The 21,730-nt window shown below is 58.2% G+C and overlaps 10 protein-coding genes across 10 annotated transcripts; 4 read left to right on the top strand and 6 right to left on the bottom strand.

Moving 5' to 3' along the window:
• Window positions 1-308: 308 nt before the first annotated feature.
• Window positions 309-1,518, bottom strand: EHS24_001217 (uncharacterized protein; the record flags this gene model as incomplete). The annotated part of the gene is made up of 5 exons (XM_028617018.1): window positions 309-419; window positions 456-633; window positions 679-808; window positions 854-951; window positions 992-1,518. 5 exons carry the CDS (start codon window positions 1,516-1,518, stop codon window positions 309-311), a joined length of 1,044 nt encoding a protein of 347 aa, XP_028474325.1.
• A 188-nt stretch (window positions 1,519-1,706) lies between these two features.
• Window positions 1,707-2,283, bottom strand: EHS24_001216 (uncharacterized protein; the record flags this gene model as incomplete). The annotated part of the gene is made up of 3 exons (XM_028617017.1): window positions 1,707-1,846; window positions 1,984-2,213; window positions 2,264-2,283. 3 exons carry the CDS (start codon window positions 2,281-2,283, stop codon window positions 1,707-1,709), a joined length of 390 nt encoding a protein of 129 aa, XP_028474324.1.
• A 1,304-nt stretch (window positions 2,284-3,587) lies between these two features.
• Window positions 3,588-4,970, bottom strand: IPL1_2 (spindle assembly checkpoint kinase; the record flags this gene model as incomplete). Its single annotated transcript, XM_028617016.1, has 8 exons — window positions 3,588-3,687; window positions 3,818-3,923; window positions 4,005-4,165; window positions 4,217-4,365; window positions 4,429-4,567; window positions 4,628-4,775; window positions 4,837-4,898; window positions 4,948-4,970. 8 exons carry the CDS (start codon window positions 4,968-4,970, stop codon window positions 3,588-3,590), a joined length of 888 nt encoding a protein of 295 aa, XP_028474323.1.
• A 409-nt stretch (window positions 4,971-5,379) lies between these two features.
• Window positions 5,380-7,326, bottom strand: EHS24_001214 (uncharacterized protein; the record flags this gene model as incomplete). The annotated part of the gene is made up of 10 exons (XM_028617015.1): window positions 5,380-5,404; window positions 5,457-5,727; window positions 5,801-6,363; window positions 6,412-6,440; window positions 6,491-6,501; window positions 6,611-6,642; window positions 6,770-6,854; window positions 7,071-7,093; window positions 7,152-7,204; window positions 7,309-7,326. 10 exons carry the CDS (start codon window positions 7,324-7,326, stop codon window positions 5,380-5,382), a joined length of 1,110 nt encoding a protein of 369 aa, XP_028474322.1.
• A 507-nt stretch (window positions 7,327-7,833) lies between these two features.
• EHS24_001213 (uncharacterized protein) lies at window positions 7,834-9,063 on the top strand (the record flags this gene model as incomplete). Its single annotated transcript, XM_028617014.1, has 2 exons — window positions 7,834-8,299; window positions 8,345-9,063. 2 exons carry the CDS (start codon window positions 7,834-7,836, stop codon window positions 9,061-9,063), a joined length of 1,185 nt encoding a protein of 394 aa, XP_028474321.1.
• Window positions 9,064-9,501: 438 nt separating this feature from the next.
• EHS24_001212 (uncharacterized protein) lies at window positions 9,502-11,814 on the top strand (the record flags this gene model as incomplete). The annotated part of the gene is made up of 1 exon (XM_028617013.1): window positions 9,502-11,814. The coding sequence occupies one exon, from the start codon at window positions 9,502-9,504 to the stop codon at window positions 11,812-11,814; it is 2,313 nt and encodes a 770-aa protein (XP_028474320.1).
• Window positions 11,815-11,987: 173 nt separating this feature from the next.
• On the bottom strand, window positions 11,988-14,187 carry POL12 (DNA-directed DNA polymerase alpha subunit pol12; the record flags this gene model as incomplete). The annotated part of the gene is made up of 3 exons (XM_028617012.1): window positions 11,988-12,932; window positions 12,971-14,061; window positions 14,103-14,187. The coding sequence occupies 3 exons, from the start codon at window positions 14,185-14,187 to the stop codon at window positions 11,988-11,990; spliced, it is 2,121 nt and encodes a 706-aa protein (XP_028474319.1).
• Window positions 14,188-14,651: 464 nt separating this feature from the next.
• Window positions 14,652-17,527, top strand: EHS24_001210 (uncharacterized protein; the record flags this gene model as incomplete). The annotated part of the gene is made up of 9 exons (XM_028617011.1): window positions 14,652-14,718; window positions 14,769-14,776; window positions 14,817-14,944; window positions 14,980-15,977; window positions 16,015-16,199; window positions 16,241-16,400; window positions 16,437-16,559; window positions 16,599-17,390; window positions 17,436-17,527. The coding sequence occupies 9 exons, from the start codon at window positions 14,652-14,654 to the stop codon at window positions 17,525-17,527; spliced, it is 2,553 nt and encodes an 850-aa protein (XP_028474318.1).
• A 550-nt stretch (window positions 17,528-18,077) lies between these two features.
• Window positions 18,078-19,673, top strand: EHS24_001209 (uncharacterized protein; the record flags this gene model as incomplete). The annotated part of the gene is made up of 4 exons (XM_028617010.1): window positions 18,078-18,485; window positions 18,543-18,633; window positions 18,685-18,894; window positions 18,946-19,673. The coding sequence occupies 4 exons, from the start codon at window positions 18,078-18,080 to the stop codon at window positions 19,671-19,673; spliced, it is 1,437 nt and encodes a 478-aa protein (XP_028474317.1).
• A 148-nt stretch (window positions 19,674-19,821) lies between these two features.
• Window positions 19,822-21,478, bottom strand: EHS24_001208 (uncharacterized protein; the record flags this gene model as incomplete). The annotated part of the gene is made up of 5 exons (XM_028617009.1): window positions 19,822-20,324; window positions 20,371-20,640; window positions 20,684-20,729; window positions 20,769-21,149; window positions 21,209-21,478. 5 exons carry the CDS (start codon window positions 21,476-21,478, stop codon window positions 19,822-19,824), a joined length of 1,470 nt encoding a protein of 489 aa, XP_028474316.1.
• Between the last annotated feature and the right edge of the window lie 252 nt (window positions 21,479-21,730).

Here is a 21,730-nt window from a genome sequence, read left to right as displayed (position 1 = left end):
TCGAGGAAGCATTTGAACAGGTTTGGTGTGCAGGTTACTGCTTGGATCTGATTTGGAGGTTGGATACTCCAGTGACACATGCATCCGCCTCTACACAGTTATATGTGCAAGCAATCCAAACGATGAGCGAGGAAAGCACTGCCGCGTCACACAAGGCTAACCCCCGACGTGGTAAATCCGTTGAAGCTTCTTGCTGCACGGGGTTCAGCCCGTTGTTCAAACCACTCGCCATTGTACTTACATGTACCCGCGGCAAATTGGGCACACCCTAGTCTCTCTGACGCCAGCAGCGCATCCTGCGATCAGCTTCATGGGCCTTTGGGAGGCTGCATACCTTGACACAGGGCGAGATGACCACAGTTGATGACGGCGTAGACGGCCTCGCGGTCCTGGCAAACGACGCAACAGTTAGGGTCACGCTGCACAGTCAGACGACTCGCAGTGGAAAGGCTTACCTGTGTGCCTCCCACAAGACCTGTGTCCACGCCATTTGTAACCCGGAGATGCCCGACAGGATTGTTTAGAGACGCATGTTCGAGAAGTACGGCGCACAGCACTTCCAAAAAGATACCGAGGGCGGTCATGGTGACGCGTTCCACGACGAGTGGCACGGCGATGACGGCAAGGTGCCATCTTGACAGCGTCAGCTGCGATATCCAGTCCAGGGCCAATACACACTTGTAAGAATTGCTTGCCAAGAAGTTGCGGAACAGAACCAAGGTGAGGGACAAGAACGGCCACCAAAGTCGCAGCACAGCACGAAGGCGCATCGGGTCGGCTTCAAGATCCTGGAATTCGCCATCGGGCGCTGGACCAAGGTAAGCGCCTGATCGCTTAAACCACTGCCGCTTACTGGGAATCCGCCATGTTCCAAGGCTCCTAGGTGGCCAGAAGAAGTTGATCAAACTGCGGGCTACGACAAAGTTGAAGACGAGGAGGAGGAGTTGCTCGCTGCAGGTTCGTCAGTGGTGACCGACGGCTTGCCACTTACTTTCGACCCTTGACGTCGCCTACCAGTTGTGCCCAGGCGCTGAACGGGCTAACCATGAGGCCAACGCCCGCAGCTGGAACTGTGACAAACATAAAGTCACACGTCGTGTCGACTATGCCCAAACAGTGATATAGGGTGGAGACGATTGAATCGCGGCAGATGGCCATCGTACAGTTGACGGCCGCGCCAACGCCAATGAGGACCTTTGGACCCTCAATGAGAACATGGATGCCCGCGTGCACCAGAACGACAGCGATGGTCCACACCGCTTTGATTACAGCGACCAGTACCGTTCCAAGGATGGTGAGGGTAGTTTGCAAGAGTTGGCCAGTCATGGTGGACGCAAAACCGGCGCCCCCGACTACGCCAAGGAAGAGGTTGGCAACTGTGCGGATCGTTTCGTACGCGATGGTGGTAGCGATTTTGACGGTGATTGACAGGAAGAGCGGGGTAAAGGGGGCCAGAACGAGGACCCAGGAGTAGAAGAAGTAGCTGGCAGCGAGGAACAGAAGGGTGAGGGGAGTCATGGTGCTCACTGAGAGGATGTGGGAATGTGAGAAAGGAAGAGCTTGCCCAACCGGCAAGGTGACGCCGGTCCACCATGACGCCCTCGAGGGCGCAAGTCGCGAATCTCGTTTACGACGCAGCGTACGCGGGTTCGGCTGCATGCTCTCTATCAACAGGAATACTCAACTCCCTCAATTAACACTCCTTCCTACACTCTCCGCAGACACATGCACAAGTGGTTCTTGGCAAGGACCAGAGGTGATTTTAATCGAGAAATAGCGAAAAAAAGCTCCCGATTTTTGAGGCAACGCTCAGGTTCCAACTGGATAGATCCGTTGGAGCTTGGTACTATGGGTCAGCGAGCCTGCGTTAATCAGAGCCTCCTTACATTTGGCCGCGGCAGATTGGACAACGCTTTGTTTTCGTGACGTAACCAGAGCAGCCTAGGGATGAGTGTCCATACTGAATCTAGACGCGCCACGTACGTGGACCTCCACAGAGTGCGAGATGACCACAATCGAAGACGGCCATGACAGCCTCGGCATCGAGGCATACCACACAGCGGTTTGTGACCGTGGTCTGGGGTGAATTGGCAATTGGGATTCTCTCCAGGGCAGTGGCATAGAGCACGGGATCGAGCTTTATCGCTTTATTCGCGGCGGCAACAATCCACAGCTCGAACGTGAGGTATGCGACGACGACGACGATGTGGCGACTGTGCGGTCATAGCCGTTCCATGGAAAACAAAGAGAGCAGCACACTCACGGGATCGAGTTGCTGACCATGATCAGGTGCGAAAGGAATGCGAGGAGGATGAGAAACGGAACCCCGAGCTCTAGCGGCAGGGCGGTTGGGAGTTGAAACTTGACCACACGGCCCGGAAACCTTGGTCCATATGGCCTTCGTATGTAGCTTGTGTGAAATTGCTGGTAGGAATGATACCGTCGAGTAGGCCTTTGGCGATGGCCAGGTGGCATCCGAGAAACACGAACTGTTCCCTTGACATCAGCTTCATCCCCACAATAGCACTTACCACCACTTGCTGTGACCGTGGATTGAATTGGCCCAGAGAACAAACGGTTGACAGCACATGTAAAGCACGATTCGAAAGGACCAGTGCCGAAGCCAGTCCCAAAGCCAAACGAGCGCATTGATCACTGCGAAAACACCCTTGGCGCCGACCACGATGAGCCAGAGCAATCCGATGGCTGTACGGTGTACAATCCAAACAAGGTTGCGGGTAGTGATGAGAATCGCCCATTCGGTCACAGAGGAGAGCAGATCGTGAGCGAAGTTGACGGCCAGATCGTCGTTGCCAGACGCGAGAGGTACCAGATGAGCAGGAGGACATGAGAGCAGGTGCCGCCCAGACGCCATGCGATGACTACAGGGAGGCTCTCACGGACGACCAGGTGGAGGATCGTGTTGGCCCATAGGATGGACATGATGGTTGGGATGAAGGAGTGGATGGTTGACAAGAGTTTGGTGGAATTGGTGGCCGACCGTGGAGTTGACTGGACTTTCTGCACGGTGAGACCCCTGCCTCCGCCCGCGACGATCCTTCCCTCTGCACATTTTGGTTTCCCACACACGCCAGGCGTTGGATCTATCCACAAGTGCAACGGTGCATCTCACACTCTATGCGACGTGCACGTATACCACAATCTGGCCATTGCTTCATTGCTCTTCACACGCACTCTACTGCATGACCCATTGCCACAATAAACACCCTTGCAGCCGCACCAGTCCGTCAGAACGGCCCGAGGACTAGTCTGCCGAGACACCCATATCATAGATGGGATGGGTCCACGTTAGTCGTGCTTGCTGCTATCAGATCTTACATCGTTTTGGAACAAAATGGGCAACGCGGTGGTGCTGGAGAGATGTTATACGCCCCCTTTCGTCAGTCCAGGCGACTGGGCCGGCGATCCGGCAAATCGCCCTGCCTGCATTTTCAAGTCACACCACACAGGTACACAGTGATTCAGCGACTACTGCACGTCGTACACAGCTTGTCCGCTCCAAACTTGGAAGTCGTCGATACGGCCCCTTGGTTTTTGGGTGGTCTGTAGCGACACCCTCTGTCCAGTTACGAGGCCGCAATCGCCTCGTCTGGTTGGCGCGACGCAATATGTGCATGTCCTGGATATTGACTTGAAGGGTCAACAGTCGTATCCTCAAGCCCTGCACTGTGTCCGTCGTCAAAGCACATTAAGCATATCGATTTTACAACACAATATAAACCACCTGTGCCCGGTCATGCAGCACCGCAGTTGGCCACAATCCATTCGTGGTGGGGCACTTGTTCCAGCGGCATACGCTCGGTCGGTACGAGACGGAGCAGCTGAATAGTGAGCGACGGGGCAACCGCCGAAAGCTCGACTCACGCTGGTAATGAAGCTCTGTGCGACAGGAGTGACAAAGTCTGGGAACTGCACGTCGCAGCGACATATACGCTGGTGCACCACTGCAGGGGTGAGCAATAACCGAGGAGCTTGTTACCCACGTCGTGGTCCGGTTCTGGTGTCCGCTGCAAACGGCTCCTCGCCCACCACCATCTCGTATGCCAGCACACCTAGGGCCCATATGTCAATCGCCTTGCCGTGCGGCTGCCCCAGAACCATCTCGGGGGACACGTAGGACAGAGTACCGCACATCGTCCTTTGGCTGATGTCTTGTCAGCCAAAGAGCGGTCCGCAGTGGTTAGCTGCTCCTCACCTCTCCTCGGGCGAGTAAACGCTCCACCCGAAATCAGCAATCTTGAGTTCGCCATTCAGCCCAATGAGCAGGTTCTCAGGCTTGAGGTCGCGGTGGATCACGTTCTTGGAATGCAAGTACGCAAGGCCATAGGACACTTGGCGGGTGTACTGGGGCGGGAGTCAGCAATCCTGATAGACTGCGACAGCCTTTATGGTGCCATGGATACCCACCTTTGCACTCCTGCGCTCGCTAAACCGGCCGAGCTTGGCCAACTGCTTGAACAGCTCGCCCTTGCCTGCAAACTCGAGCATGAGGTAGAGGTTCTTCTCATCGGCAAAGTAGTCGTACAAGCGCACAATGTTTGGGTGTCTGGGGATAGAATATTGGTGTCAGCTGAGCACTGAAGTGATCCCCCCCTAGCTGACTCACCGCAAGTTCATCATGATCTCAATTTCCCTTCGAACCTGTCGCTCGACATTGGGATTCTTCTCCACAGCTGCGCGGTCGAGGCACTTGAGCGCGACGATAAAGGAGGATGCAGTCTTAAGGCGGGCAAGGTATACTCGTCCAAAGTGACCTACGGGAGACGCTCGTCAGGAGACCCGTTCACAGGGGCAGAGAAAGCGGTCCCAACTCACCTTTGCCCAGGGGCCGGCCGATCTCGAAATCGCGCAAGGACCGGGAATGCCCGGGCTCCAGCCTGTATGCGTGAGCGTGTGTCTCAATATCTGTATCTCTGACAAGCTTACGCTTCAATCCCCTGTGTCTCCATTTAACTTGTGCGGTCTGAGCGGTGAACAATGTCAAGGTCGAAGAGGAGCGTTGTTGGGTCCAAACGCAAGCAGGCGGGAGGCGGGTTGCTTGTTTGGTTCCGCGAAGACAGCCGCGTGAGTGGGCATGAGCGGGATCAAATTACACCAGCCAGTCCCCTCAATCAACGAAGCAGTCTCGCGGCCTCGAGCTTGCATGTATCAAGCATGCCATGCACCGGATCGCTGCAAGCTGTACAAGGACATCGCCGGTGATCGATTGGATACATTGCCAAAGAGTTAGTGCCCATTGGTGCAAGACCCGCCACCGTACACCATTGCTCACTCCCACCCTCGAGAGCACACCCACTCGGCGCCACACCACAGCCATAATACAATATCTGCATGCCACAGACTCCCGACTGATGCTCTCTACTTCTTGAAGAGGGTGATAATGCTGGGAAAGCAGTTAGCGGGCTGCTGTTCGGCGATAAAACGGTGTCACTCACTCCTCATCCTCAAGAACATGGTCAAGGCCGACCTTCTGACCGCGCGAGTGCTTGGCGGACGTTCCGTAGACCATGGCGTTCTTGAAATCACGTTTGATGTCTTTGTGGATACTGTCACAGAAAGCACTGACAGTGCACTTGCTTCGACGCAGAACAACCGGCTGAGTGTAGTCTGGCTGCTTGCCCTTGGGCTTGGTGTAAACGCGGACGAGGTCGAGCTTCTTCCACATGACCTCCTTCAACTCGTCGTCGATGTTGAGCCACAGCTTGGCTATGAGGATGTCAGTGTGGGCCTCCATAGCGACAGCACGATTGGCGAGGTCGGACAAGGGTGGTGGACTTACACGAAATGGGGACCGAGTTGGGAATCTTGTAAAGCAGGTCAATCTCCTCGATCGAGATGGCGTCGATCTTGTTGAGGACAACGACTGCAGGCACGTAAACACGGTTGCCCTCGACAACATCGATAAAGTCCTCGACGGTCGCGTCAGGCTCGTGGATAGTGACGGTACACGAGGTCATGCGGTACTCCTGAAGAACCGCCTTGATCTCGCCGGCGTCGATCTTGGTGAGCGGAACAGTGTTGATGATCTGGATACCACCAGTCTCCTTCTTCTTGACAGTGATCCTAGGGGGCTGCTTGTTCAAACGGATACCAAAGCCCTCGAGTTCGTCGGTCAGGATCTTGAGGTCGACAAGAGGCTTGAGGACGTCGAGAACGATAAAGATCAGGTTGCAAGTGCGCGCAACAGCAATGACCTGCTTACCACGACCCTTACCGTCCTTTGCTCCTTGAATAATACCAGGCAAGTCAAGGATCTGGAGACGGGCACCGTTGTAGGTCATGGTACCAGGGACAGTAGTGAGGGTGGTGAACTCGTACGAGGCGGCCTCGGAGACGGTGCCGCTGGACGTTATTAGCGGAGCGTTGGGGACCAAGCGTCTTGGGACTCACGTCAGGCCAGACATGAGAGTCGACTTTCCCTGTAGCAAGTTAGAATCCCAATCCAGAGGCAGCTCTCGAGCGTACGCACGACCGAGGGGACTGTGGCCGTCAGCACTCAATTTTCCGTTCAGGCGGTTCACGCGACGTGTAGCTTGCAGAAGCACGCATCACGCATCGCTTTCAACGCATCGCTTCCGCGTTAACGCACACCCGATGAAGCCTACGCTGGCTACGCCAGTCCTGCATGCTGTCAGCGCTCTGTGTGCTCAGAAGACATCCCAGAGGGCGATGTTGAAGTCCGAAAGTGGTGTCGAAACAAAAACGCGGACGGATGGCACAAGTGCCACACTTCCTCCGTTCAACTCACCTTGCCACATCGAAACCAATACCGGGACCTCCACCACCGCTTCCCGAGGGCGTGATAAGCTCGCGACGCAGCTTGGCAAGCTTGGCTGTGACAGGTGAGCATGGGTCGGACGATACGACGGTGACCGGAGGACGACACGACGATGGCCGGAGGATTGGGCATGGTGGTGGAAGTGAAAGTGGCGGTGCGGTTTCAGCTCTGCAAGCGGACAGAGAGGGCCCTGTAGACCATGCCGTATCTCCTCCAGCTCTCCCGTGTCCAAGCTAGAAGGCCTATGCCCGTCATCAACAGTGTGACGTACCCTTCAGCTGACCGAGATGGTACCTATACAGCGTCAGCGCTATCTTGCAGCTCGAGGTTTGTGGCAGCTCTAAAGACTCACTCGGTGGCCTTGTTCTTCTGCGTCTTGGCCATCTCCTCCTCGATATCCTTAATCTGCAGTGTTTAAAGACCAGGAGGAGCGCAGATCCGATGTCGGGAAGGAGAGGGCAAAGGTCAGCCAGAGAACACGACGAGATCGGGGGGTGGCAGGACCGCACCTTCTGAACGGTCGTCATGATGCCGGATGTCTCTTATGTTTTCAGGTCGCGTCGATAAAGCGATAGCGCTGCCCTATGCTTTCGTTGTCGAGCGTGTTGCTCGTGTGTCACGAGAAGGAGTATGGAGGTCAACTCGGTTTGACAGAATCCACCTTGACAGTTCAGAAGATGGAATGTTGAAATAATGAGGTGTTATTTATTTGCAATTCTTTGAGTATCAATCTTGCCGCCCGCCGCTCGCCTGATGCTTTCGTCATTCCGCCCCCCGTGCGCCATATGCCTTCTGGCGGCGACGGAGACCTTCTCTTTCGCATCCTCTGTCAAACCACCCCAGTCACCCATTTCTCCCTCCCTCCTCCCTCTCCCACCCCCCCATCCGCTCACCGCGCTGCGGCGCGGCACCGTAGCGTTCTGCGCACCATTCTGTACCTCCTGCTGTAAACTCCACATACCCACACCAAACAACTCCTCCGCACCCCCCAATTCGCCGCCCGCAGAGACGCACTCCTCGCACCTTGCTCCGCAATGGCCCACCCTCTCACCCAGCAACCCCCCAACATGATCGGCTTCGGCGCCCCGGCGACCATGTCGCCGCTGGGCTTTGGTTTCGGCCAGCCTTACCACTCGCCAGGTTTTGGCGGTGGTGTGCGTCCCAGTGGCGTCTCGGGCTTTGGTTTTGGTGCGCTCGCCTCCCCATCGACCGCTGGGCCATCAATGACCCCTCTCAAGCGGATCCCGCCGCCGCGCTCGTCACCCGCCCCAACAACACCCATGCAGCATGCCTCCGCCAAACGGTCCCGTCGTGCATCGGCATCGCCATCCACGTCGCCCTCACCGCTCGGGTCGCCGTCTCTCTCCAAGCGGAGGGACGTGGATGACGATATCGACGACCACCGCCGCAAGATTGCGGGAAAGGCCAGCAAGCGTCTGCGCAAGGAAGACGAGGGCGCCGTGGCAACGACGGACGGACCTGATCTGGGCCTCCTGCTGGGTAAGACAAACGAGGCGTCCATGACAGTTCGCTTACACCCCACAGCTTCGTTCCCTGCTACGTCACACCTGCCGATCCTTCTCGAGCTTCTCAACGAGAACCCGTCACTCGCCCCGCGTGTCCTCGGCCGCATCCCACAGCCACCACTTCAAAACTGTCTCGAGACGCTGGAACGTATCGTGAGCAAGATTGGCAAGGCTACTGGATCGTGGGAGCCCCAAGACGGCTATGTCGCCACACGACGCTGGAACCGCGCCGAGGACCAGGTCGGCCAATTCACAAAGACGGCGTCGACGTATCTCAAGTTTTTCACCACACCCCCCGAAGCAGGGTCGTCTGTTGAGCCCAACACGATCTACCACCTTCTTCACGACCTCACTGCGCACATTCTCCAGATCCTCGCACTCGTTCCTGAGGGACCGCCCCCTGCGGCCCGCCCATTCCTTGAAGTGGCGCGCTCGGTGCTCGACAGTTGGGGTCAGTGGATCGGGGGTCTTTCCAACGAAGTCAACAACCGTGGCGGCATGTACCCGGCCAGTATGGTTAGCTCATGGGCCGATGGTCTGGAAACGCTCGCGCGTGAGCCCGCCCAGCCTGAACAACAAGTTGCCCCCATGGCAACTCTCTCGTCATGGGCGACTCCCATTTCCCTTCCACCCACCCCCACGGCGCGCAACCCCCTCGTCCAAGGGTTCCGCGATGCCCTCCAGCCTCACCGCCAGCGCTTTGTCAACGAACTAGGTTGGCTCGTTGTCAGGCAGTAAACCACATTCAAAGTTAATAAAAAGCATTTCCCAATCCGACGCAAGCGGCTCAAACAAGAACAATTCAACCAACCCCAACGAACGACCCTCCCAATGCCATTTCACACAGCCAATCACCACACCCCCTTTTCAACCTTCACGTTCCCTTATGCACCCCACTTGCCTTTCTTCTCCCGTAGTTACATAGATAACATGTTGTGTAGGTCAGTTTTGAGTCGTATGTCATGTGCACTGTCACCATCCAAAGCGTTGCGATGCAGAAGCGGCAACTCAGCACAGACTCGGTCTCTCACCCCCGGTTCAGGAATTGCTTACGTAATCTTTCTTTGCGTTGCCGGCGGGAATGCCGAACTGCCCCTCCGCGTTCTCCACTGATCCGGATACATCGCCTCGGTCTTTCCATTTGTGTGTTATCGTTTTAACTCTTCTCCAACCACCATGACTCGCAGAACTCCCTCCCCCCCACCAAACGCTCCAGCAGCGAAAAGAGCCAAGATATTTCGCGCCTGTGCAACCTGCGTCACCTCCAAGACCCGATGCGAGGATGTGACGTCCGTGGGATGCTCGCTCTGCCGGCGCCGAGGCCGTGTCTGTTCGCTCGCGGCTGTAGCAAGTGCGCTCGAGGCCAACAGCGGGTCCTTGTCCAACGGGAACGAACAGGACCGTACGACCCCATCAATGGCAATGAACGGCAGCAATGGCAATGGCAGTGCCAGCTATACGATGGACCCTGGCTCCTCTAGCTCAAACAACGACCTTGCACCGCCGCCTTCACGCCACTCGCTCCACCCTTCCCCACACGACACAAGCGCACTCTCCCCGCTTCGCCCGACCTACCAGCACCGCACCTATGCACCTACACCGTCTGGATCTAATGTGCCTGACTGGCACAGCAACGAGGTCGACGAGCTCCGTGTGCGGCTCGCCGAAGCCGAACGGAGGGTCGCAAGAACCGAGAGTGCACTGGCGGACATACAGGTGCGCACCGAGCGGACGGAGCGTGAGCGTGAGCAAGAACAGGATCGCGAAACGGACCGGGAGAGGAGGATCGGTACGGCCAACTATCGACGCGGGAACGGCGGGCACGCTGCACTGCAGTCTCCAGGTAGCGATGCGTTTCTAGAGACTGCCGGACCCCTCCGCTTGGCCATGACGATGCTCTACACCATCGACGAGACCATCTTCTCAATAGCCGGAACACGACTGTACCCCCACCCTGTGATGAGGGGCATTGTTCCTGCCTCACACGTCGAATTAGCCTGGCATGGATTCAAGGCCCGTATCAGCACTTTGCTGCCCCTCCCACCATTTTTGGCCGTGTCCACGCCGGTACCTTCGCACGGCTTTGTTCTCCTCGCGGCCCTCCACCACGTTCCATCGGCATATTCGTCGCAATTTGCACCTTTGCTCGATGAATCAATCCTTATCGCCATGGGTGGCGGTGTCAGCCTCGATGTCATTCTCGCTCTCCTCATTCTGTCGTTTGCCCCCGCTCAGCCCGAAGACGACAACGGCGACGACGGCGACGATAGGTCCATCCCGAGAGTGGTGCCCACAGCTCTTCGCCTTATCTCCCTCGCGTACAGCATAGGCCAGAGCCTGGGTCTCGACAGCGTCGTCGAAGGGACGCTTCGGCTTGGCGACAGGCTCAACCTCGAAATGTATGGCGAAGCCCTTTGGCGCCTACAGCTCTGGGCCGCCGTCGTGAACCGCTACGTGTTACTGCACATGACCTCTGGTCAAAAGGCCCATTTCCCACCTTTGGTGTCCCGCCGCCTGCCCATCTTACATAGGGACAACATTGAAACTTGCTCAAGGCACTTGAGGTGCGAAGCCGAGCTGATCGAAATGTTCTTCCCGTTCAACCACGTCATGTCGCAGCTCGAACACATCGAAGACTCGGAAATGGACAATGTACACGCTCTCCACAGGGTGTGGAACGAGATTTTACAAAGGGCAGACAACTACACTCGCGACACAAGTAACCCACCGGGCCTCCGAAACGATGCGCGGTGTATGCTATACTCGGCCGGATTGAGACTGGCTTCTTTGACATTTTGGATCCCTTCACCACTCAGGACCAAGCGAGAGGGCGTGATTCAGCTCCTCAAAGAGTTCCCTGCTATCATGAATCGAATGCTCGATATGGTCTGCGGCGACGGCGAGCTACCCACGAACGCGTCTTCCGGCGACTCCCTTCGATTTGCCGACGCCAATGGTCACACTGGCTCCTCCAACTCGTCGACCTACGCTGGCCTGGGTCCCCGACCACCGTCTTTCACCAGCCCGACCGTCCACCACAATGAAGTCACGGACCCGCTCCCAATCTTGCCAATGTACACCGTCATGTCGTTGTGCAACGCCATCGTGACGCTCCACCGTTCGGTTCAGTTCGTAGCTGCCGCGTATGGTCAATCCGACATGACCGAGGGCAGCCGCCTCGGCCTCGCCGACCAGCGCGTGCGCAGGATGGGCAAGCCGTTTAAATTCGTCCTGGAGGAAACGACAAGGTTGATGAACCTTTCCCCGCTGTATTCGTCGGGGTGGCTCCTCCCGCCAGAGGCTCGACACGCCCACCAACCTCCACTGATGGCAGGAGAGGCAGAGCAGGTCGGAGGGGTAGTCGGAGGGCATGGCAATGCGGTTGTGCCCGCCCCACCGGCAACGCTAGATTTCGACCTGTTGAATTGGGACCTGAGTCTGCTGTATCCTGACATTGTGGGATTTCATGCGGTGGGAGGTATGCAGTGAGCAGCAGACGACACGACAGTACGCCAAGACCATGGATAGAGTGAATGCTAGATAGATGAGATTGCGTCGTTTGTTGATGTATGATGTCCGCAACCCCCCTCCTCTCGGGTACAGCAAGATGCATGGGGCGGATCTACACAACTTATCCTCACACCAGAAACAGAGCCCCCACGTTAAATACGCCAAACCTCACTCCTCGCACGTTCATCAATGCGGTGCTCAACCATCCCATCCTCATCCATATCCGCATCCACATCACCCCTGGTAGGGTGAACGGTGATCTTGGCAAACGTGCCCGCAGAGTGGGCGCGAGACAGATGGCCAGGGTTGACGGCCAGTGTCGAATCGACAATTTTGGAGAAATGCTTCAGCTTGGAGGGCAAGATCAAGATGTCGGGGGCCGTCGGGAGGCGCGCCATGTCCCAGTGGGTGACGTCGAGGTTGACCTCGGCAGCGTGCGCCTCGGGCGGGGGGAAGAGTGGGTAGACATTGCGCTGGCCCAGGACGTGGCGGACCAAGTTGGCCATGGCGTCTCCCTGGGGGTTGGCGGCGAGGGGCAGTTTCGGGTCCGGCTCGGCCTCTTCAGCGCGCTGGAACACTTCTTCCTTGCGCAGGTGGAAGAGAACATCGGGGGAGGCCAATGAGATGAGAACCTCGTTGATGGAGAATGTACACGGGTTCGGCAGAAGCTTGACTTTTTTGCTCAGACCCAGACCAGTGCTTTCGAGCATGGCCTGCGGGAACGCGGCATGGGCCGAGATGAGGTCGCGCACGCTCGGGATGAGAATGACGTGCGTGGCTGGCGACATTTCGTTAATACGCGCGATGCGCGCTGCCACTTGTTCACGGAAGAGCTCAGTTGGGGTGACGGAAATCTTGCCGGCCTGGATGTGCGGGTGGCCAGAGTCGACAAATGGTCCCAGGAGAATGAGGGCGTCGGGCCGCTCCGCCACCACCACATCAACCAACGCGTCCAGGGGATCGTATCGCAAATCGTCGTCCAGAGTATAAGGACCCGCAGCGACGTGGAGCGTCATGGGCAGGCCGCCGAGCTTTTCTCCTTGCTGGTACTCTACGAGGTCGACAGGGTCTGAGGTTGGCATGGCCCCAGGTGGTGGCTGAGAGTTAGCTTCACATCCGTAATTATAGAACTCACCATCAAGACCTCGTCAACGACAAACACGCCACCACCACCGTTGCGTCCCTTGACGCATACGAGGCAGCCTGGGAAGACGCCAAACCCGCGCACCCCGGCGGCACCACCGCGAACCTTGAGCGTAGGCGCTGGCGCAAAGCGGAGGGACACCACCTTGCCGCTTCCAAGTACACGACTGGACTGCAGGAACAGCGCAGTGACGTTGGCCTTTTGCGTGTCGGTAGGTGGAGCGAGGACACGACCGACAGTGTAAATGTCATCATCCGAGGGCAAGGACGGGTCTCCGAGCTCGGTCAGGCCATAGGCGTCCTTGATGACTTCACCAAACTCGTCAATCTGCTCGTCGAGCGACTCGGATCGCTGCGAAATCTTCTCAAACATGTAACGGTAGTCGAACGTCTTGGGGTCGACAGTGTATGAAAGGGCGACGCGTGGCCTGGAAGTCCCCGCAGGGACGCCGCCTCCAGAAGGGAGGTGAGTGTTGAGCGTCTCGACAAGCGAGTTGGGCTGGGGACGCAGGTGGAAGGGCTGGGTCGGGGGAGGAACAAGCATGTGTGGCGATTCGGACCCGCTCACAGGACTCGACGGGGCGCCACCCGACTTGCCCAAGGGTGTCCCATCTGGAGGCGCCAGACGCGAGGGACCTGCAGGAGCTCCGGGACGGTATGCACTGGCCGAGGCGGTGGGACCTGTCGGCGTACGCGACGGCGTAGCAAACGAGGGCGAAGGGAGATTGACATTGTTACCCGTGTTGGAGAGACGCGAGCCAGTATGCGGAGTGGCGCCATTAGCCTTGGGCTTTCGGACGGGAGTCGCAAGGTTGTCGAGGAACCCGCTCAAGTCGCCCATACCACCGTTCGTCGCGCCGGCCTTCTTGCGCACAGCGGCGTGCTTCTCGTTCGGGGTCGACTGTGCAGCCAGAGCCTTGGTTTGGTTTTGGCGCTGCACCTCCTTACGAAGCTCGCGTGCGACGTCCAGGGTAAACTTGGACAGTTTGGCGCGCAGGCCGGATGGGCGGGACATGAGGAAGGCTTCATACTTGAAGTACAAGTCTTGAGGCGTGAGGTTGTAGACACGAACCATGGACAGGCCTGGGGAGTGAGCGACGGGGTTTGGTTTATAGCACACGTACACTCTGCCATGACCTCTGGATGGTCCGCCACGGCGCCCTTGAAGCACTTTATGAGTTCTTGTCTTGTGCTATCGTCGGCAGACATCGTGTTGTCAATTGGATTGTGAGTGTGTGATCACAACAAGACGCTCAACATGACCTGGACCTGTCGCGCGTTCGACGCGTCGCTTATCACCGCCACGTGGTTCAATACCGCATTTTGTGCGCCTATATACACGTCATTAGTTCTCCACCAGGACCGGCCGCCACCGGACCGGACATAGCCCACTAACTGGACTCGCCTGGAGCATCGACATTGCGCAAACGCCGTCTGGTAGCGAGCAGGGCCAACTGGGAGACGGTATCTAGCAACCCTAAGATACTCACCTCCACAACCTTGCTTTGGATCCAGTTGTAGGCACCAAACCGGACGATCAGCCAAAGGTGTGCCAACAAGCCAAGGCTGACGCCCAACCCCGCCCCCGCACGCACACGACGCCAACCAAGACATATACCTCTTCCACCGCCATCCAATCTTGATTATCGTACCCCACACCCCCGTCTCCCATCATGGACGACAAGGCCGATTCGGCGGCGTCCCCGGACGGCTCGCGTGATGAGGCTGCCAAGATGAACCGTGAGCACCAGCACCAGCCAGTGAAGTTTGTCTTGCTGATCGTTTTCTAGGTGCCTGTGTATGTCGTGAACTCCCTGTCAACAACCACTGACATACAGGACTTCTGCCATCGTATGAAGATGAAGTGTATCGGTAAAGAGAACCCGCCTTGCAACCGATGCAGAGCCAGCAGACAGTCATGCACCTTTGACGGCCCGCGCAAGTCCAAAGGCACCAAGGTTGAAGAGTAGGTGCTCTGTCGGGATCGTCGACTAACAGCAGTCGCCTGAAGGTTGTCGAAGAGCAAATGTCCGAGGTCCAGTCGAGCCTCGCGGAGCTCTTGCAGTACCAGCGCGCCGCAGCTGCTTCGACTCCTCGTCCAGTCTCCACACCAGCCCCGCCCCAGTCTGAACCGTCGCACCGGACTGGTGTCCCAGCGCTTGAGCCACCACTTTCGACCCATGACTCGCCAGCTGCTCCAAGTTCGTCACGGGGCTTCTGGAACAACAACGCGTCGCCCTCGGCACCGCACTCGCCCATAAAGCAGGCACCTGCTGCACCCCCTATCCGGCAAGCGCATGCTGGGCACAGCAACGGCAGCGGCCGGACGTCCCCGGGCAAAGCCTACGACATGTCGCGCCCTTGGAGCTCGCGGGGCACGCCGCATCGGCACGAACCCTCTCCAGCGCATCTGCAAGAAGCAGAGTCGGGGATGCCCTCGGACGACGAGGACGATGACCCCCTCGAGCCTCACGCAATCATATACAACAACATGCTGAGCCTCGCCGAGGCGGCGCGTCTGAAGGCCGATGGACACTTGGAGGAGAACGACCGCCCTCCGAGGAAGCGGGACGCCCGTGGCCGGGAGCAAATGCCCTTCGACTTTACTGTCGACGCCGAGAGCCGGAAGCGACCTCGCCGCGACGATGGCTTGCGCAACAGTGACCCACTCCTCCAACGTGGCAACCACGTCCATGCATTCAAGCACCCAATCGAGCTAGGATTCTGCTCCGAAGCAAAGGGCAGGCAGCTCTTCCAAATCTTCATGGATGGCGCGGCCGTCTATGTCCCCATATTCGAGCCTGGTGTGGACACTTGGGAGAGTCTCCTCTTACGTTCGCCGTTTTCGGTCACGGTGCTCATGTATGTGGGCGCAAAGATTGAAGATGCCGGTGGACAGCCGAGTGTCCTCCAGAACAAGCTCAAGGACCATGCCGAGAAGATTGGCATGCACACGCTCTTCACCCCCGTCGCCCGTATCGAGGTTCTCCAAGGAATGAGTGAGTTTGATGACCCGGGAGTAATCTAACTCATCAGTTATCCTTGCGTCTTGGGGCGACACCAGCTGGCGTCCCGGTGGCCACGCCCTGCGAATTGCCATGGATATGGGACTCTACCGCTGCCTGCCATTCCTCGCTGAGACGGGTATGGGAGCGGGCAAGACCGCAGCAGAGCTTCAGGACGAGCGTCATTTGGTTGTCGGAGCGAGATGCTGGCTTGCAGTGAGTAGCTCGATGAATACTGCGGTAGAGCTAACAACCAGCTGTACAAATCCGAGTTTGAGATGGCTTTCAACCTTGGCCGTCCAGCCCTCTTTGCTGCCGAAGAGACACTTTCACACGGCCGCAAGTTTCTCGATCATCCCTTGGCCATCCAGACGGACAGCCGGCTCGTTGCCACTTGCGAGCTGTTGACTTTGAGGCGTACGTGTTGTCTTCATGTGCCAGCTAACGCCTCAGTCTCCATGCATCAACCGTTCTCAATCTGGGCTGCTGCCACAAGGATGCAGAACCTCGACGAGCGCATTGAGCAGGCAGATAACTCGTACGCCGTATGGTACAAGTACTGGGAGTCATACTACAGTAAGTTAAAATGGGAAGAATGCCTGCTAACAACACCAGTCGACGCCGGTGTTCAACGGTCAAATATCTTGCGCGAGTCGCTGCTGAGCCAGTATTCACACGCTCGCCTCCACACCAACTCGCGCATCCTCCACTCAGTCCGGTCCAGGCGGGACGTTGCCCTCCTCTCCGAGAAGCGCCACATTCTGCTGGTCAATGCGCTCCGTTCCGCCGAGACGCTCGTGGGCATGGCCCTCCGCGGATCAGCATACGCATCAAACTTTGTCAAGGGCAACTACTACACACACGTTGGCATCGCCTTTGCGGCGCGCATGCTTATCCGTCTCACGTCCCTCATCCCGGAAGAGGTCGACATTCGCCAAACTGGCCGTGACCTCGAGGCTCTCACCAAACGACTCGCTCAGGTCCCTGGATTCCAGTTTGCCCAGCAGCTTCGTGAAATCATTGTCAAGGCGCGTCGTCGACACTTCCTCCCGCCCAGCTCCAAAGCGCCGTCGCGTAACCCTTCGCCCGGTCCTGATCCTGGCCCCGAGGACAAGCACAGCAGGGGCCAGCGCGAACCATACCTACCCGTGTCGGGGTCCCACCCTACGCCAGCCCTCTCGCCGGCAAACGCTGTCGACATGTTGGTCGGGAGTGCTACGGGGACCACGCCCGAGAACATTGCGTTGGACTTTTTCTACGCCGAACAGCTGTTTGCGACGACTGGCGCTGATGGAAGCGAGCACCTCAAGAATGACATGCCGCCCATGGCGGGCACTGGCACGGGGACGCCTGCCCTCATCGACCCAGTGTTCTCCCTGGACTCGTGGTTCCCCTACCCCCCTTTGGGTGCGTACATACCTACACAACATGCTTTGCTGACAACTGGTGCAGAATCAGACTCGCTCGACTTTGGCGGTGCTGCAGGCGACATGAGCTTGGGCGGGTTAGGCTCTGTGGGTAACCACGATGGAGTTTATTGGTAGTCGCCCGCGCCCCATGCAACTATTCGAGACGATACCCTCCAAGCAGAACGTTTCTGAGCCGCGGTACGCACGGCAGGCAATTGGTCTTGGCGTTTGTGTCTGCTCGCGTGCAACGCTTGAGTTGTGTGAAAATGCAGCCCACCAAGCCCCCCATCCTTGGCACCGCGGTCTTGACGCGTGAGCACCAACACTAACCCGGTTGAATCGGTTCCAAAGCACGGCTCGTCGAGGCGCGTAAATACGCATTCGCGGCAGCTCATTTGGTTTCTGGTATGACTAGTGTCTGCTTTTTTGCGGATTTCCAGCCCGTTTTTGCGGATAGTGGGTCGTGCATTGGCAAAGTGGATGTGATAAGGGCAGGCACCGGATGTGGCCGAGAACGTCTTGGCCGGGTTTGCCCACCCATGGCCACCAGGCCGCCAGACCAGCCGCCCACAACCGAGTCAGACATTGACGACCTGGTGTGAGGTCGTTGCTCTCGCGTACATCTTAAATAGCAACGGGTCTTCGCTCTTCGCTCGTCTCCCCCCACACCGACACAGGAATCATTATGACTGCGACTGCGGAATCCAACACATCAGCCACCGGCACCACCACCGCCAAGGCCTCCAGCTCTGCCGCCAACGGCTCTGGCACCACACCGTCTTCAGTTTTCCACCGCACCCTCAAGACGGGACTGCCCATGGCCATCCGCGGCGAGGGCAACTACCTGTACACTGCGTCTGGGGCCAAGATTCTCGACGCGTCGGGCGGCGCTGCCGTCGTCTCGATTGGCCATGCCGTGCCCGAAGTTGTCGAGGCGGTCACAGCCCAGCTGGGCACGCTGCCGTACGTCTCGAGCGCGCTGTTCGGGATGCAGCCTGCCGAAGACCTTGCGAGCCAGATGTGCAACGATGCCGGCTTTGGAAGGGCCATCTTCTTGACGGGCGGTAGCGAGGCCGTGGAGACGGCCATCAAGGTGAGTGTGCTCTGGGGGCCTCGTGGGCTTGAAAGGGTCGTGGACTGACGAAACCAGTTGTGTAGGCAGTATCACGTCGAGAACGGGCGGCCGGAGAGGACCAAGTTTATCGCGCGCGAGATCAGCTACCATGGCAACACTCTTGGTGGTAAGTTCAGCTTCGACTCACGTGTACGTCCTCTTAGCTGACACTCCGCAGCCCTCGCTCTCGGCCGCCATGACCGTCGCCGCAAGAACTTTATGCCCCTCTTGAGCACCGAGTTCCACGCCGTCTCGCCGTGCAACGCCTACCGCTTCAAGAACGCCGGAGACAGCGATGACGCGTACGTCGCCCGCCTGGCGGCCGAGCTCGACGCCAAGATCACCGAGCTGGGTGCCGACACTGTGGCCGCGTTCTTCATGGAGCCAAGTAAGCTAACCCATACCTTGGTTGTTGCTCTGAACTGACAATTCCTCTCAGTTGTGGGCGCTGCGGCGGGTTGCGTCCCCTTTGTTCCAGGGTACATCCGTGCCATGAAGGCTGTGTGCCGCAAGCACGGCGTCCTCTTCTGCTGTGACGAAATCATGTGTGGCCTCGGGCGCAGCGGCAAGCTGCACGCGTGGCAGTGGGACGCCGACCCGAACAGCGACGGCGACGACGCGCGCCCCGACGTGCAGACGCTCGGCAAGGGTCTGTGTGGCGGGTACGCGCCGCTCAGTGCCGTGCTCGTCGCTCCGGCTGTGGTGGACGTGTTTGCCCGCGGGACAGGCGCGTTCGTCAATGGGTACACGTTCCAGAGCTCGGGCATGGGCACGGCCGCGGGCCTGGCAGTGTACAACTACATCAAGAAACACGGCTTGGTGGAACAGTGTCGTCTCCGTGGCCAACTGCTCGTGCGCCTCCTTGAGGAGAGCGTCCTCCCGCTCCCGCATGTGGGCAGTGTGCGTGGAAACGGTCTGTTCATCGGCATCGAGCTCGTGCAGGACAAGGAGACAAAACAGCCGTACCCATACGCGGACAAGGTGGCGGACAAGATTGGCGACGCCGTGCTAGAGCGCGGGGCAGCCGTGTACTATGGCTCTGGATGTGCAGACGGCTGGGAGGGAGACCACATCATGCTGTGCCCTCCATACACCATTACCGAGGACGAGATCGTGTTCCTTGTCGAACAGGTCAAGGCTGGCATCCAGGAGGTGTTGTCAGAGTAGAAGCTCGTAGAAACCTTACTACGTTGGGAAGGATAATCAAATGTAGTGTTGCCGTTCACAGCTCGTGTTGTTTCCTCACGGGATCTGTTTGCTATTTGTTCATATAACCTTCCCCTCGTGTTATTCCCCTCATTGTCACTCCCCGTATCTACTTGTCCATGTCATCCTTCCACCACTTGGTCGCCTCTTTGGCCCACTTGGCATCAGTCAAGAACCTCGCGCCCGTCGCAGCCATCCCCGTAGCGAACTTGTACGTCAGGTCAAACGCCTCTGGGCTCCTGCACCGTTCCGTAAACTCGGGCGTGTGGTTGGAGCGCCCGGCGTCAAACGGAATTCCATAGTGCGGGTGACAGGCCGGGAGCGCATACGTGACGTTGCCGAAATCGGTCGACGCGCCGGCAAAGCTGTAGTCGGTGACGGCGACCTTGGTCGGGATGTTGTACACGTCGGCCATGACGGCGGCGAATTCGTCCGCGAGCGGCTCGTTGTTGCGCAAGTCGTACATCATGCGGTCCGTCTTGTACTTGACTTTACACCCGGTAGCGAGGCCTGCAGCGTCAAAGATGGCCTTGACCTTGTCCACGAGGACGACGAGGGCCTTTGCGTTTTGCGACCGGACGTAGTATCGCATCGACGTGTAGTCCGGGATGACTGAGGGCCGCGTCAGATGGTGCTGCCATCCACAATGTGCACTTACTGTTGGGAGCGTCGCCTCCGTGCGTAATGATGCCATGCACGCGGTCAGTGGTATGCATCTGCTGGCGCATGGCCGAGATGGAGCTGTATGCAATGTTGACCGCGTCAAGGGCATTGATACCGTCCCAGGGTGCCGCGCCGGCGTGCGTCGTGCGTCCAAAGAACTCGACCTCGATGGTCTGGATGGCGAGCGTGGGCACCACACCGCCCATGCCTGTCGCACCCTCCATGCCTCCCGGGTGGATCATCATGCACGCATCCACGCCCTTGTCTGCGAGCAGCTCAGCAAAATCGACATCAGTCCAGCGACCTACATCCTCCACGCTCGAGAAGAATCCCCTTGCCGACACCACCTTCCTCCTGTCTGGGTCAGCCTCAGCGAATCGCAGGTGTACCCACCGCAGGGGTTCCGATGAGCGTGACCGTCCCTTCGATATTGTGCTTCTGCATCGCCGCCCGCATGCCAAGTAAGCCGGCAACACCCGCCACGGCAATTAGGTTGTGCCCACACGCATGCCCAATCCCTGGGAGAGCGTCATACTCGGAATTGAACGCAAACGTGCGCCCACCGCTGCCGTGGACGTATGTGGCCTTGAAGCTCGTCTCCAGGTCCTTGTACTTGTGGTCGACGTCGAAGCCTTCCGACTCGAGGTATGCCGTGAGCTTGGCTGCGGCCTTGGTCTCGTGGAAGCCGAGTTCGGGGTGTTCCCAGATATAAAGCGAGAGCTCGGTAAGAGCCGGGGCGTACCCGTCGATAGCGATACGGATCGTCTCGCGCACCTGTGTTTAGTTGCGAGTCAGACACCGCACACCGTCCGGAGAGTGAGGTCGTGACTTACGTCGGCGGAGAACGGCTCTGTCGCGCGGTAAGGGGGCAGGTCGGCGTCCGCCAGCTTGAGGTTGTGGAGACCCAGCGACATGTCGCCGCATCCACACGGCTCGTAGTGCTGATACTTTGCCGGAGGGGTGTGGATCGCCGACTGGGGAACATGTGCGGGCAACTGAGCTCCCTTCGTTGCTGGAACCTCGCTTTGGGACGTGGGCCTTGCATCCTGCTTGGAGCGCCGGAGGAAGGTGAAGCAGCCTGGTGTCGGTGATGAGGAGCGCATGTGTGGGCGATGTGAGTGAGTGGGCAATGGCAGAGCTGTTGCTTAGCGCTACTGTTAAAGCCACACCATGGCTGATAGCAGAGAGGTTATTATTGCCCACCGATGACGACACGGAGGTACGGCCGAGCGGCGAGGGCCGCTATCGTCGGACATGGCCGTTTGACGATGGTCAACCTCTCCCATCGACGTGAGCGTGTCGCTGTGAACTGCCCCTGCGCTCATAGCTTGATGCGTACACAGTCAGACGCTACT

This window comes from Apiotrichum porosum, assembly GCF_003942205.1.
Source record: "Apiotrichum porosum strain DSM 27194 chromosome Unknown scaffold_10, whole genome shotgun sequence".
In the NCBI taxonomy this organism is placed as follows: Eukaryota; Fungi; Basidiomycota; class Tremellomycetes; order Trichosporonales; family Trichosporonaceae; genus Apiotrichum; species Apiotrichum porosum.
This window is presented reverse-complemented; position numbering and strand designations above follow the sequence as displayed.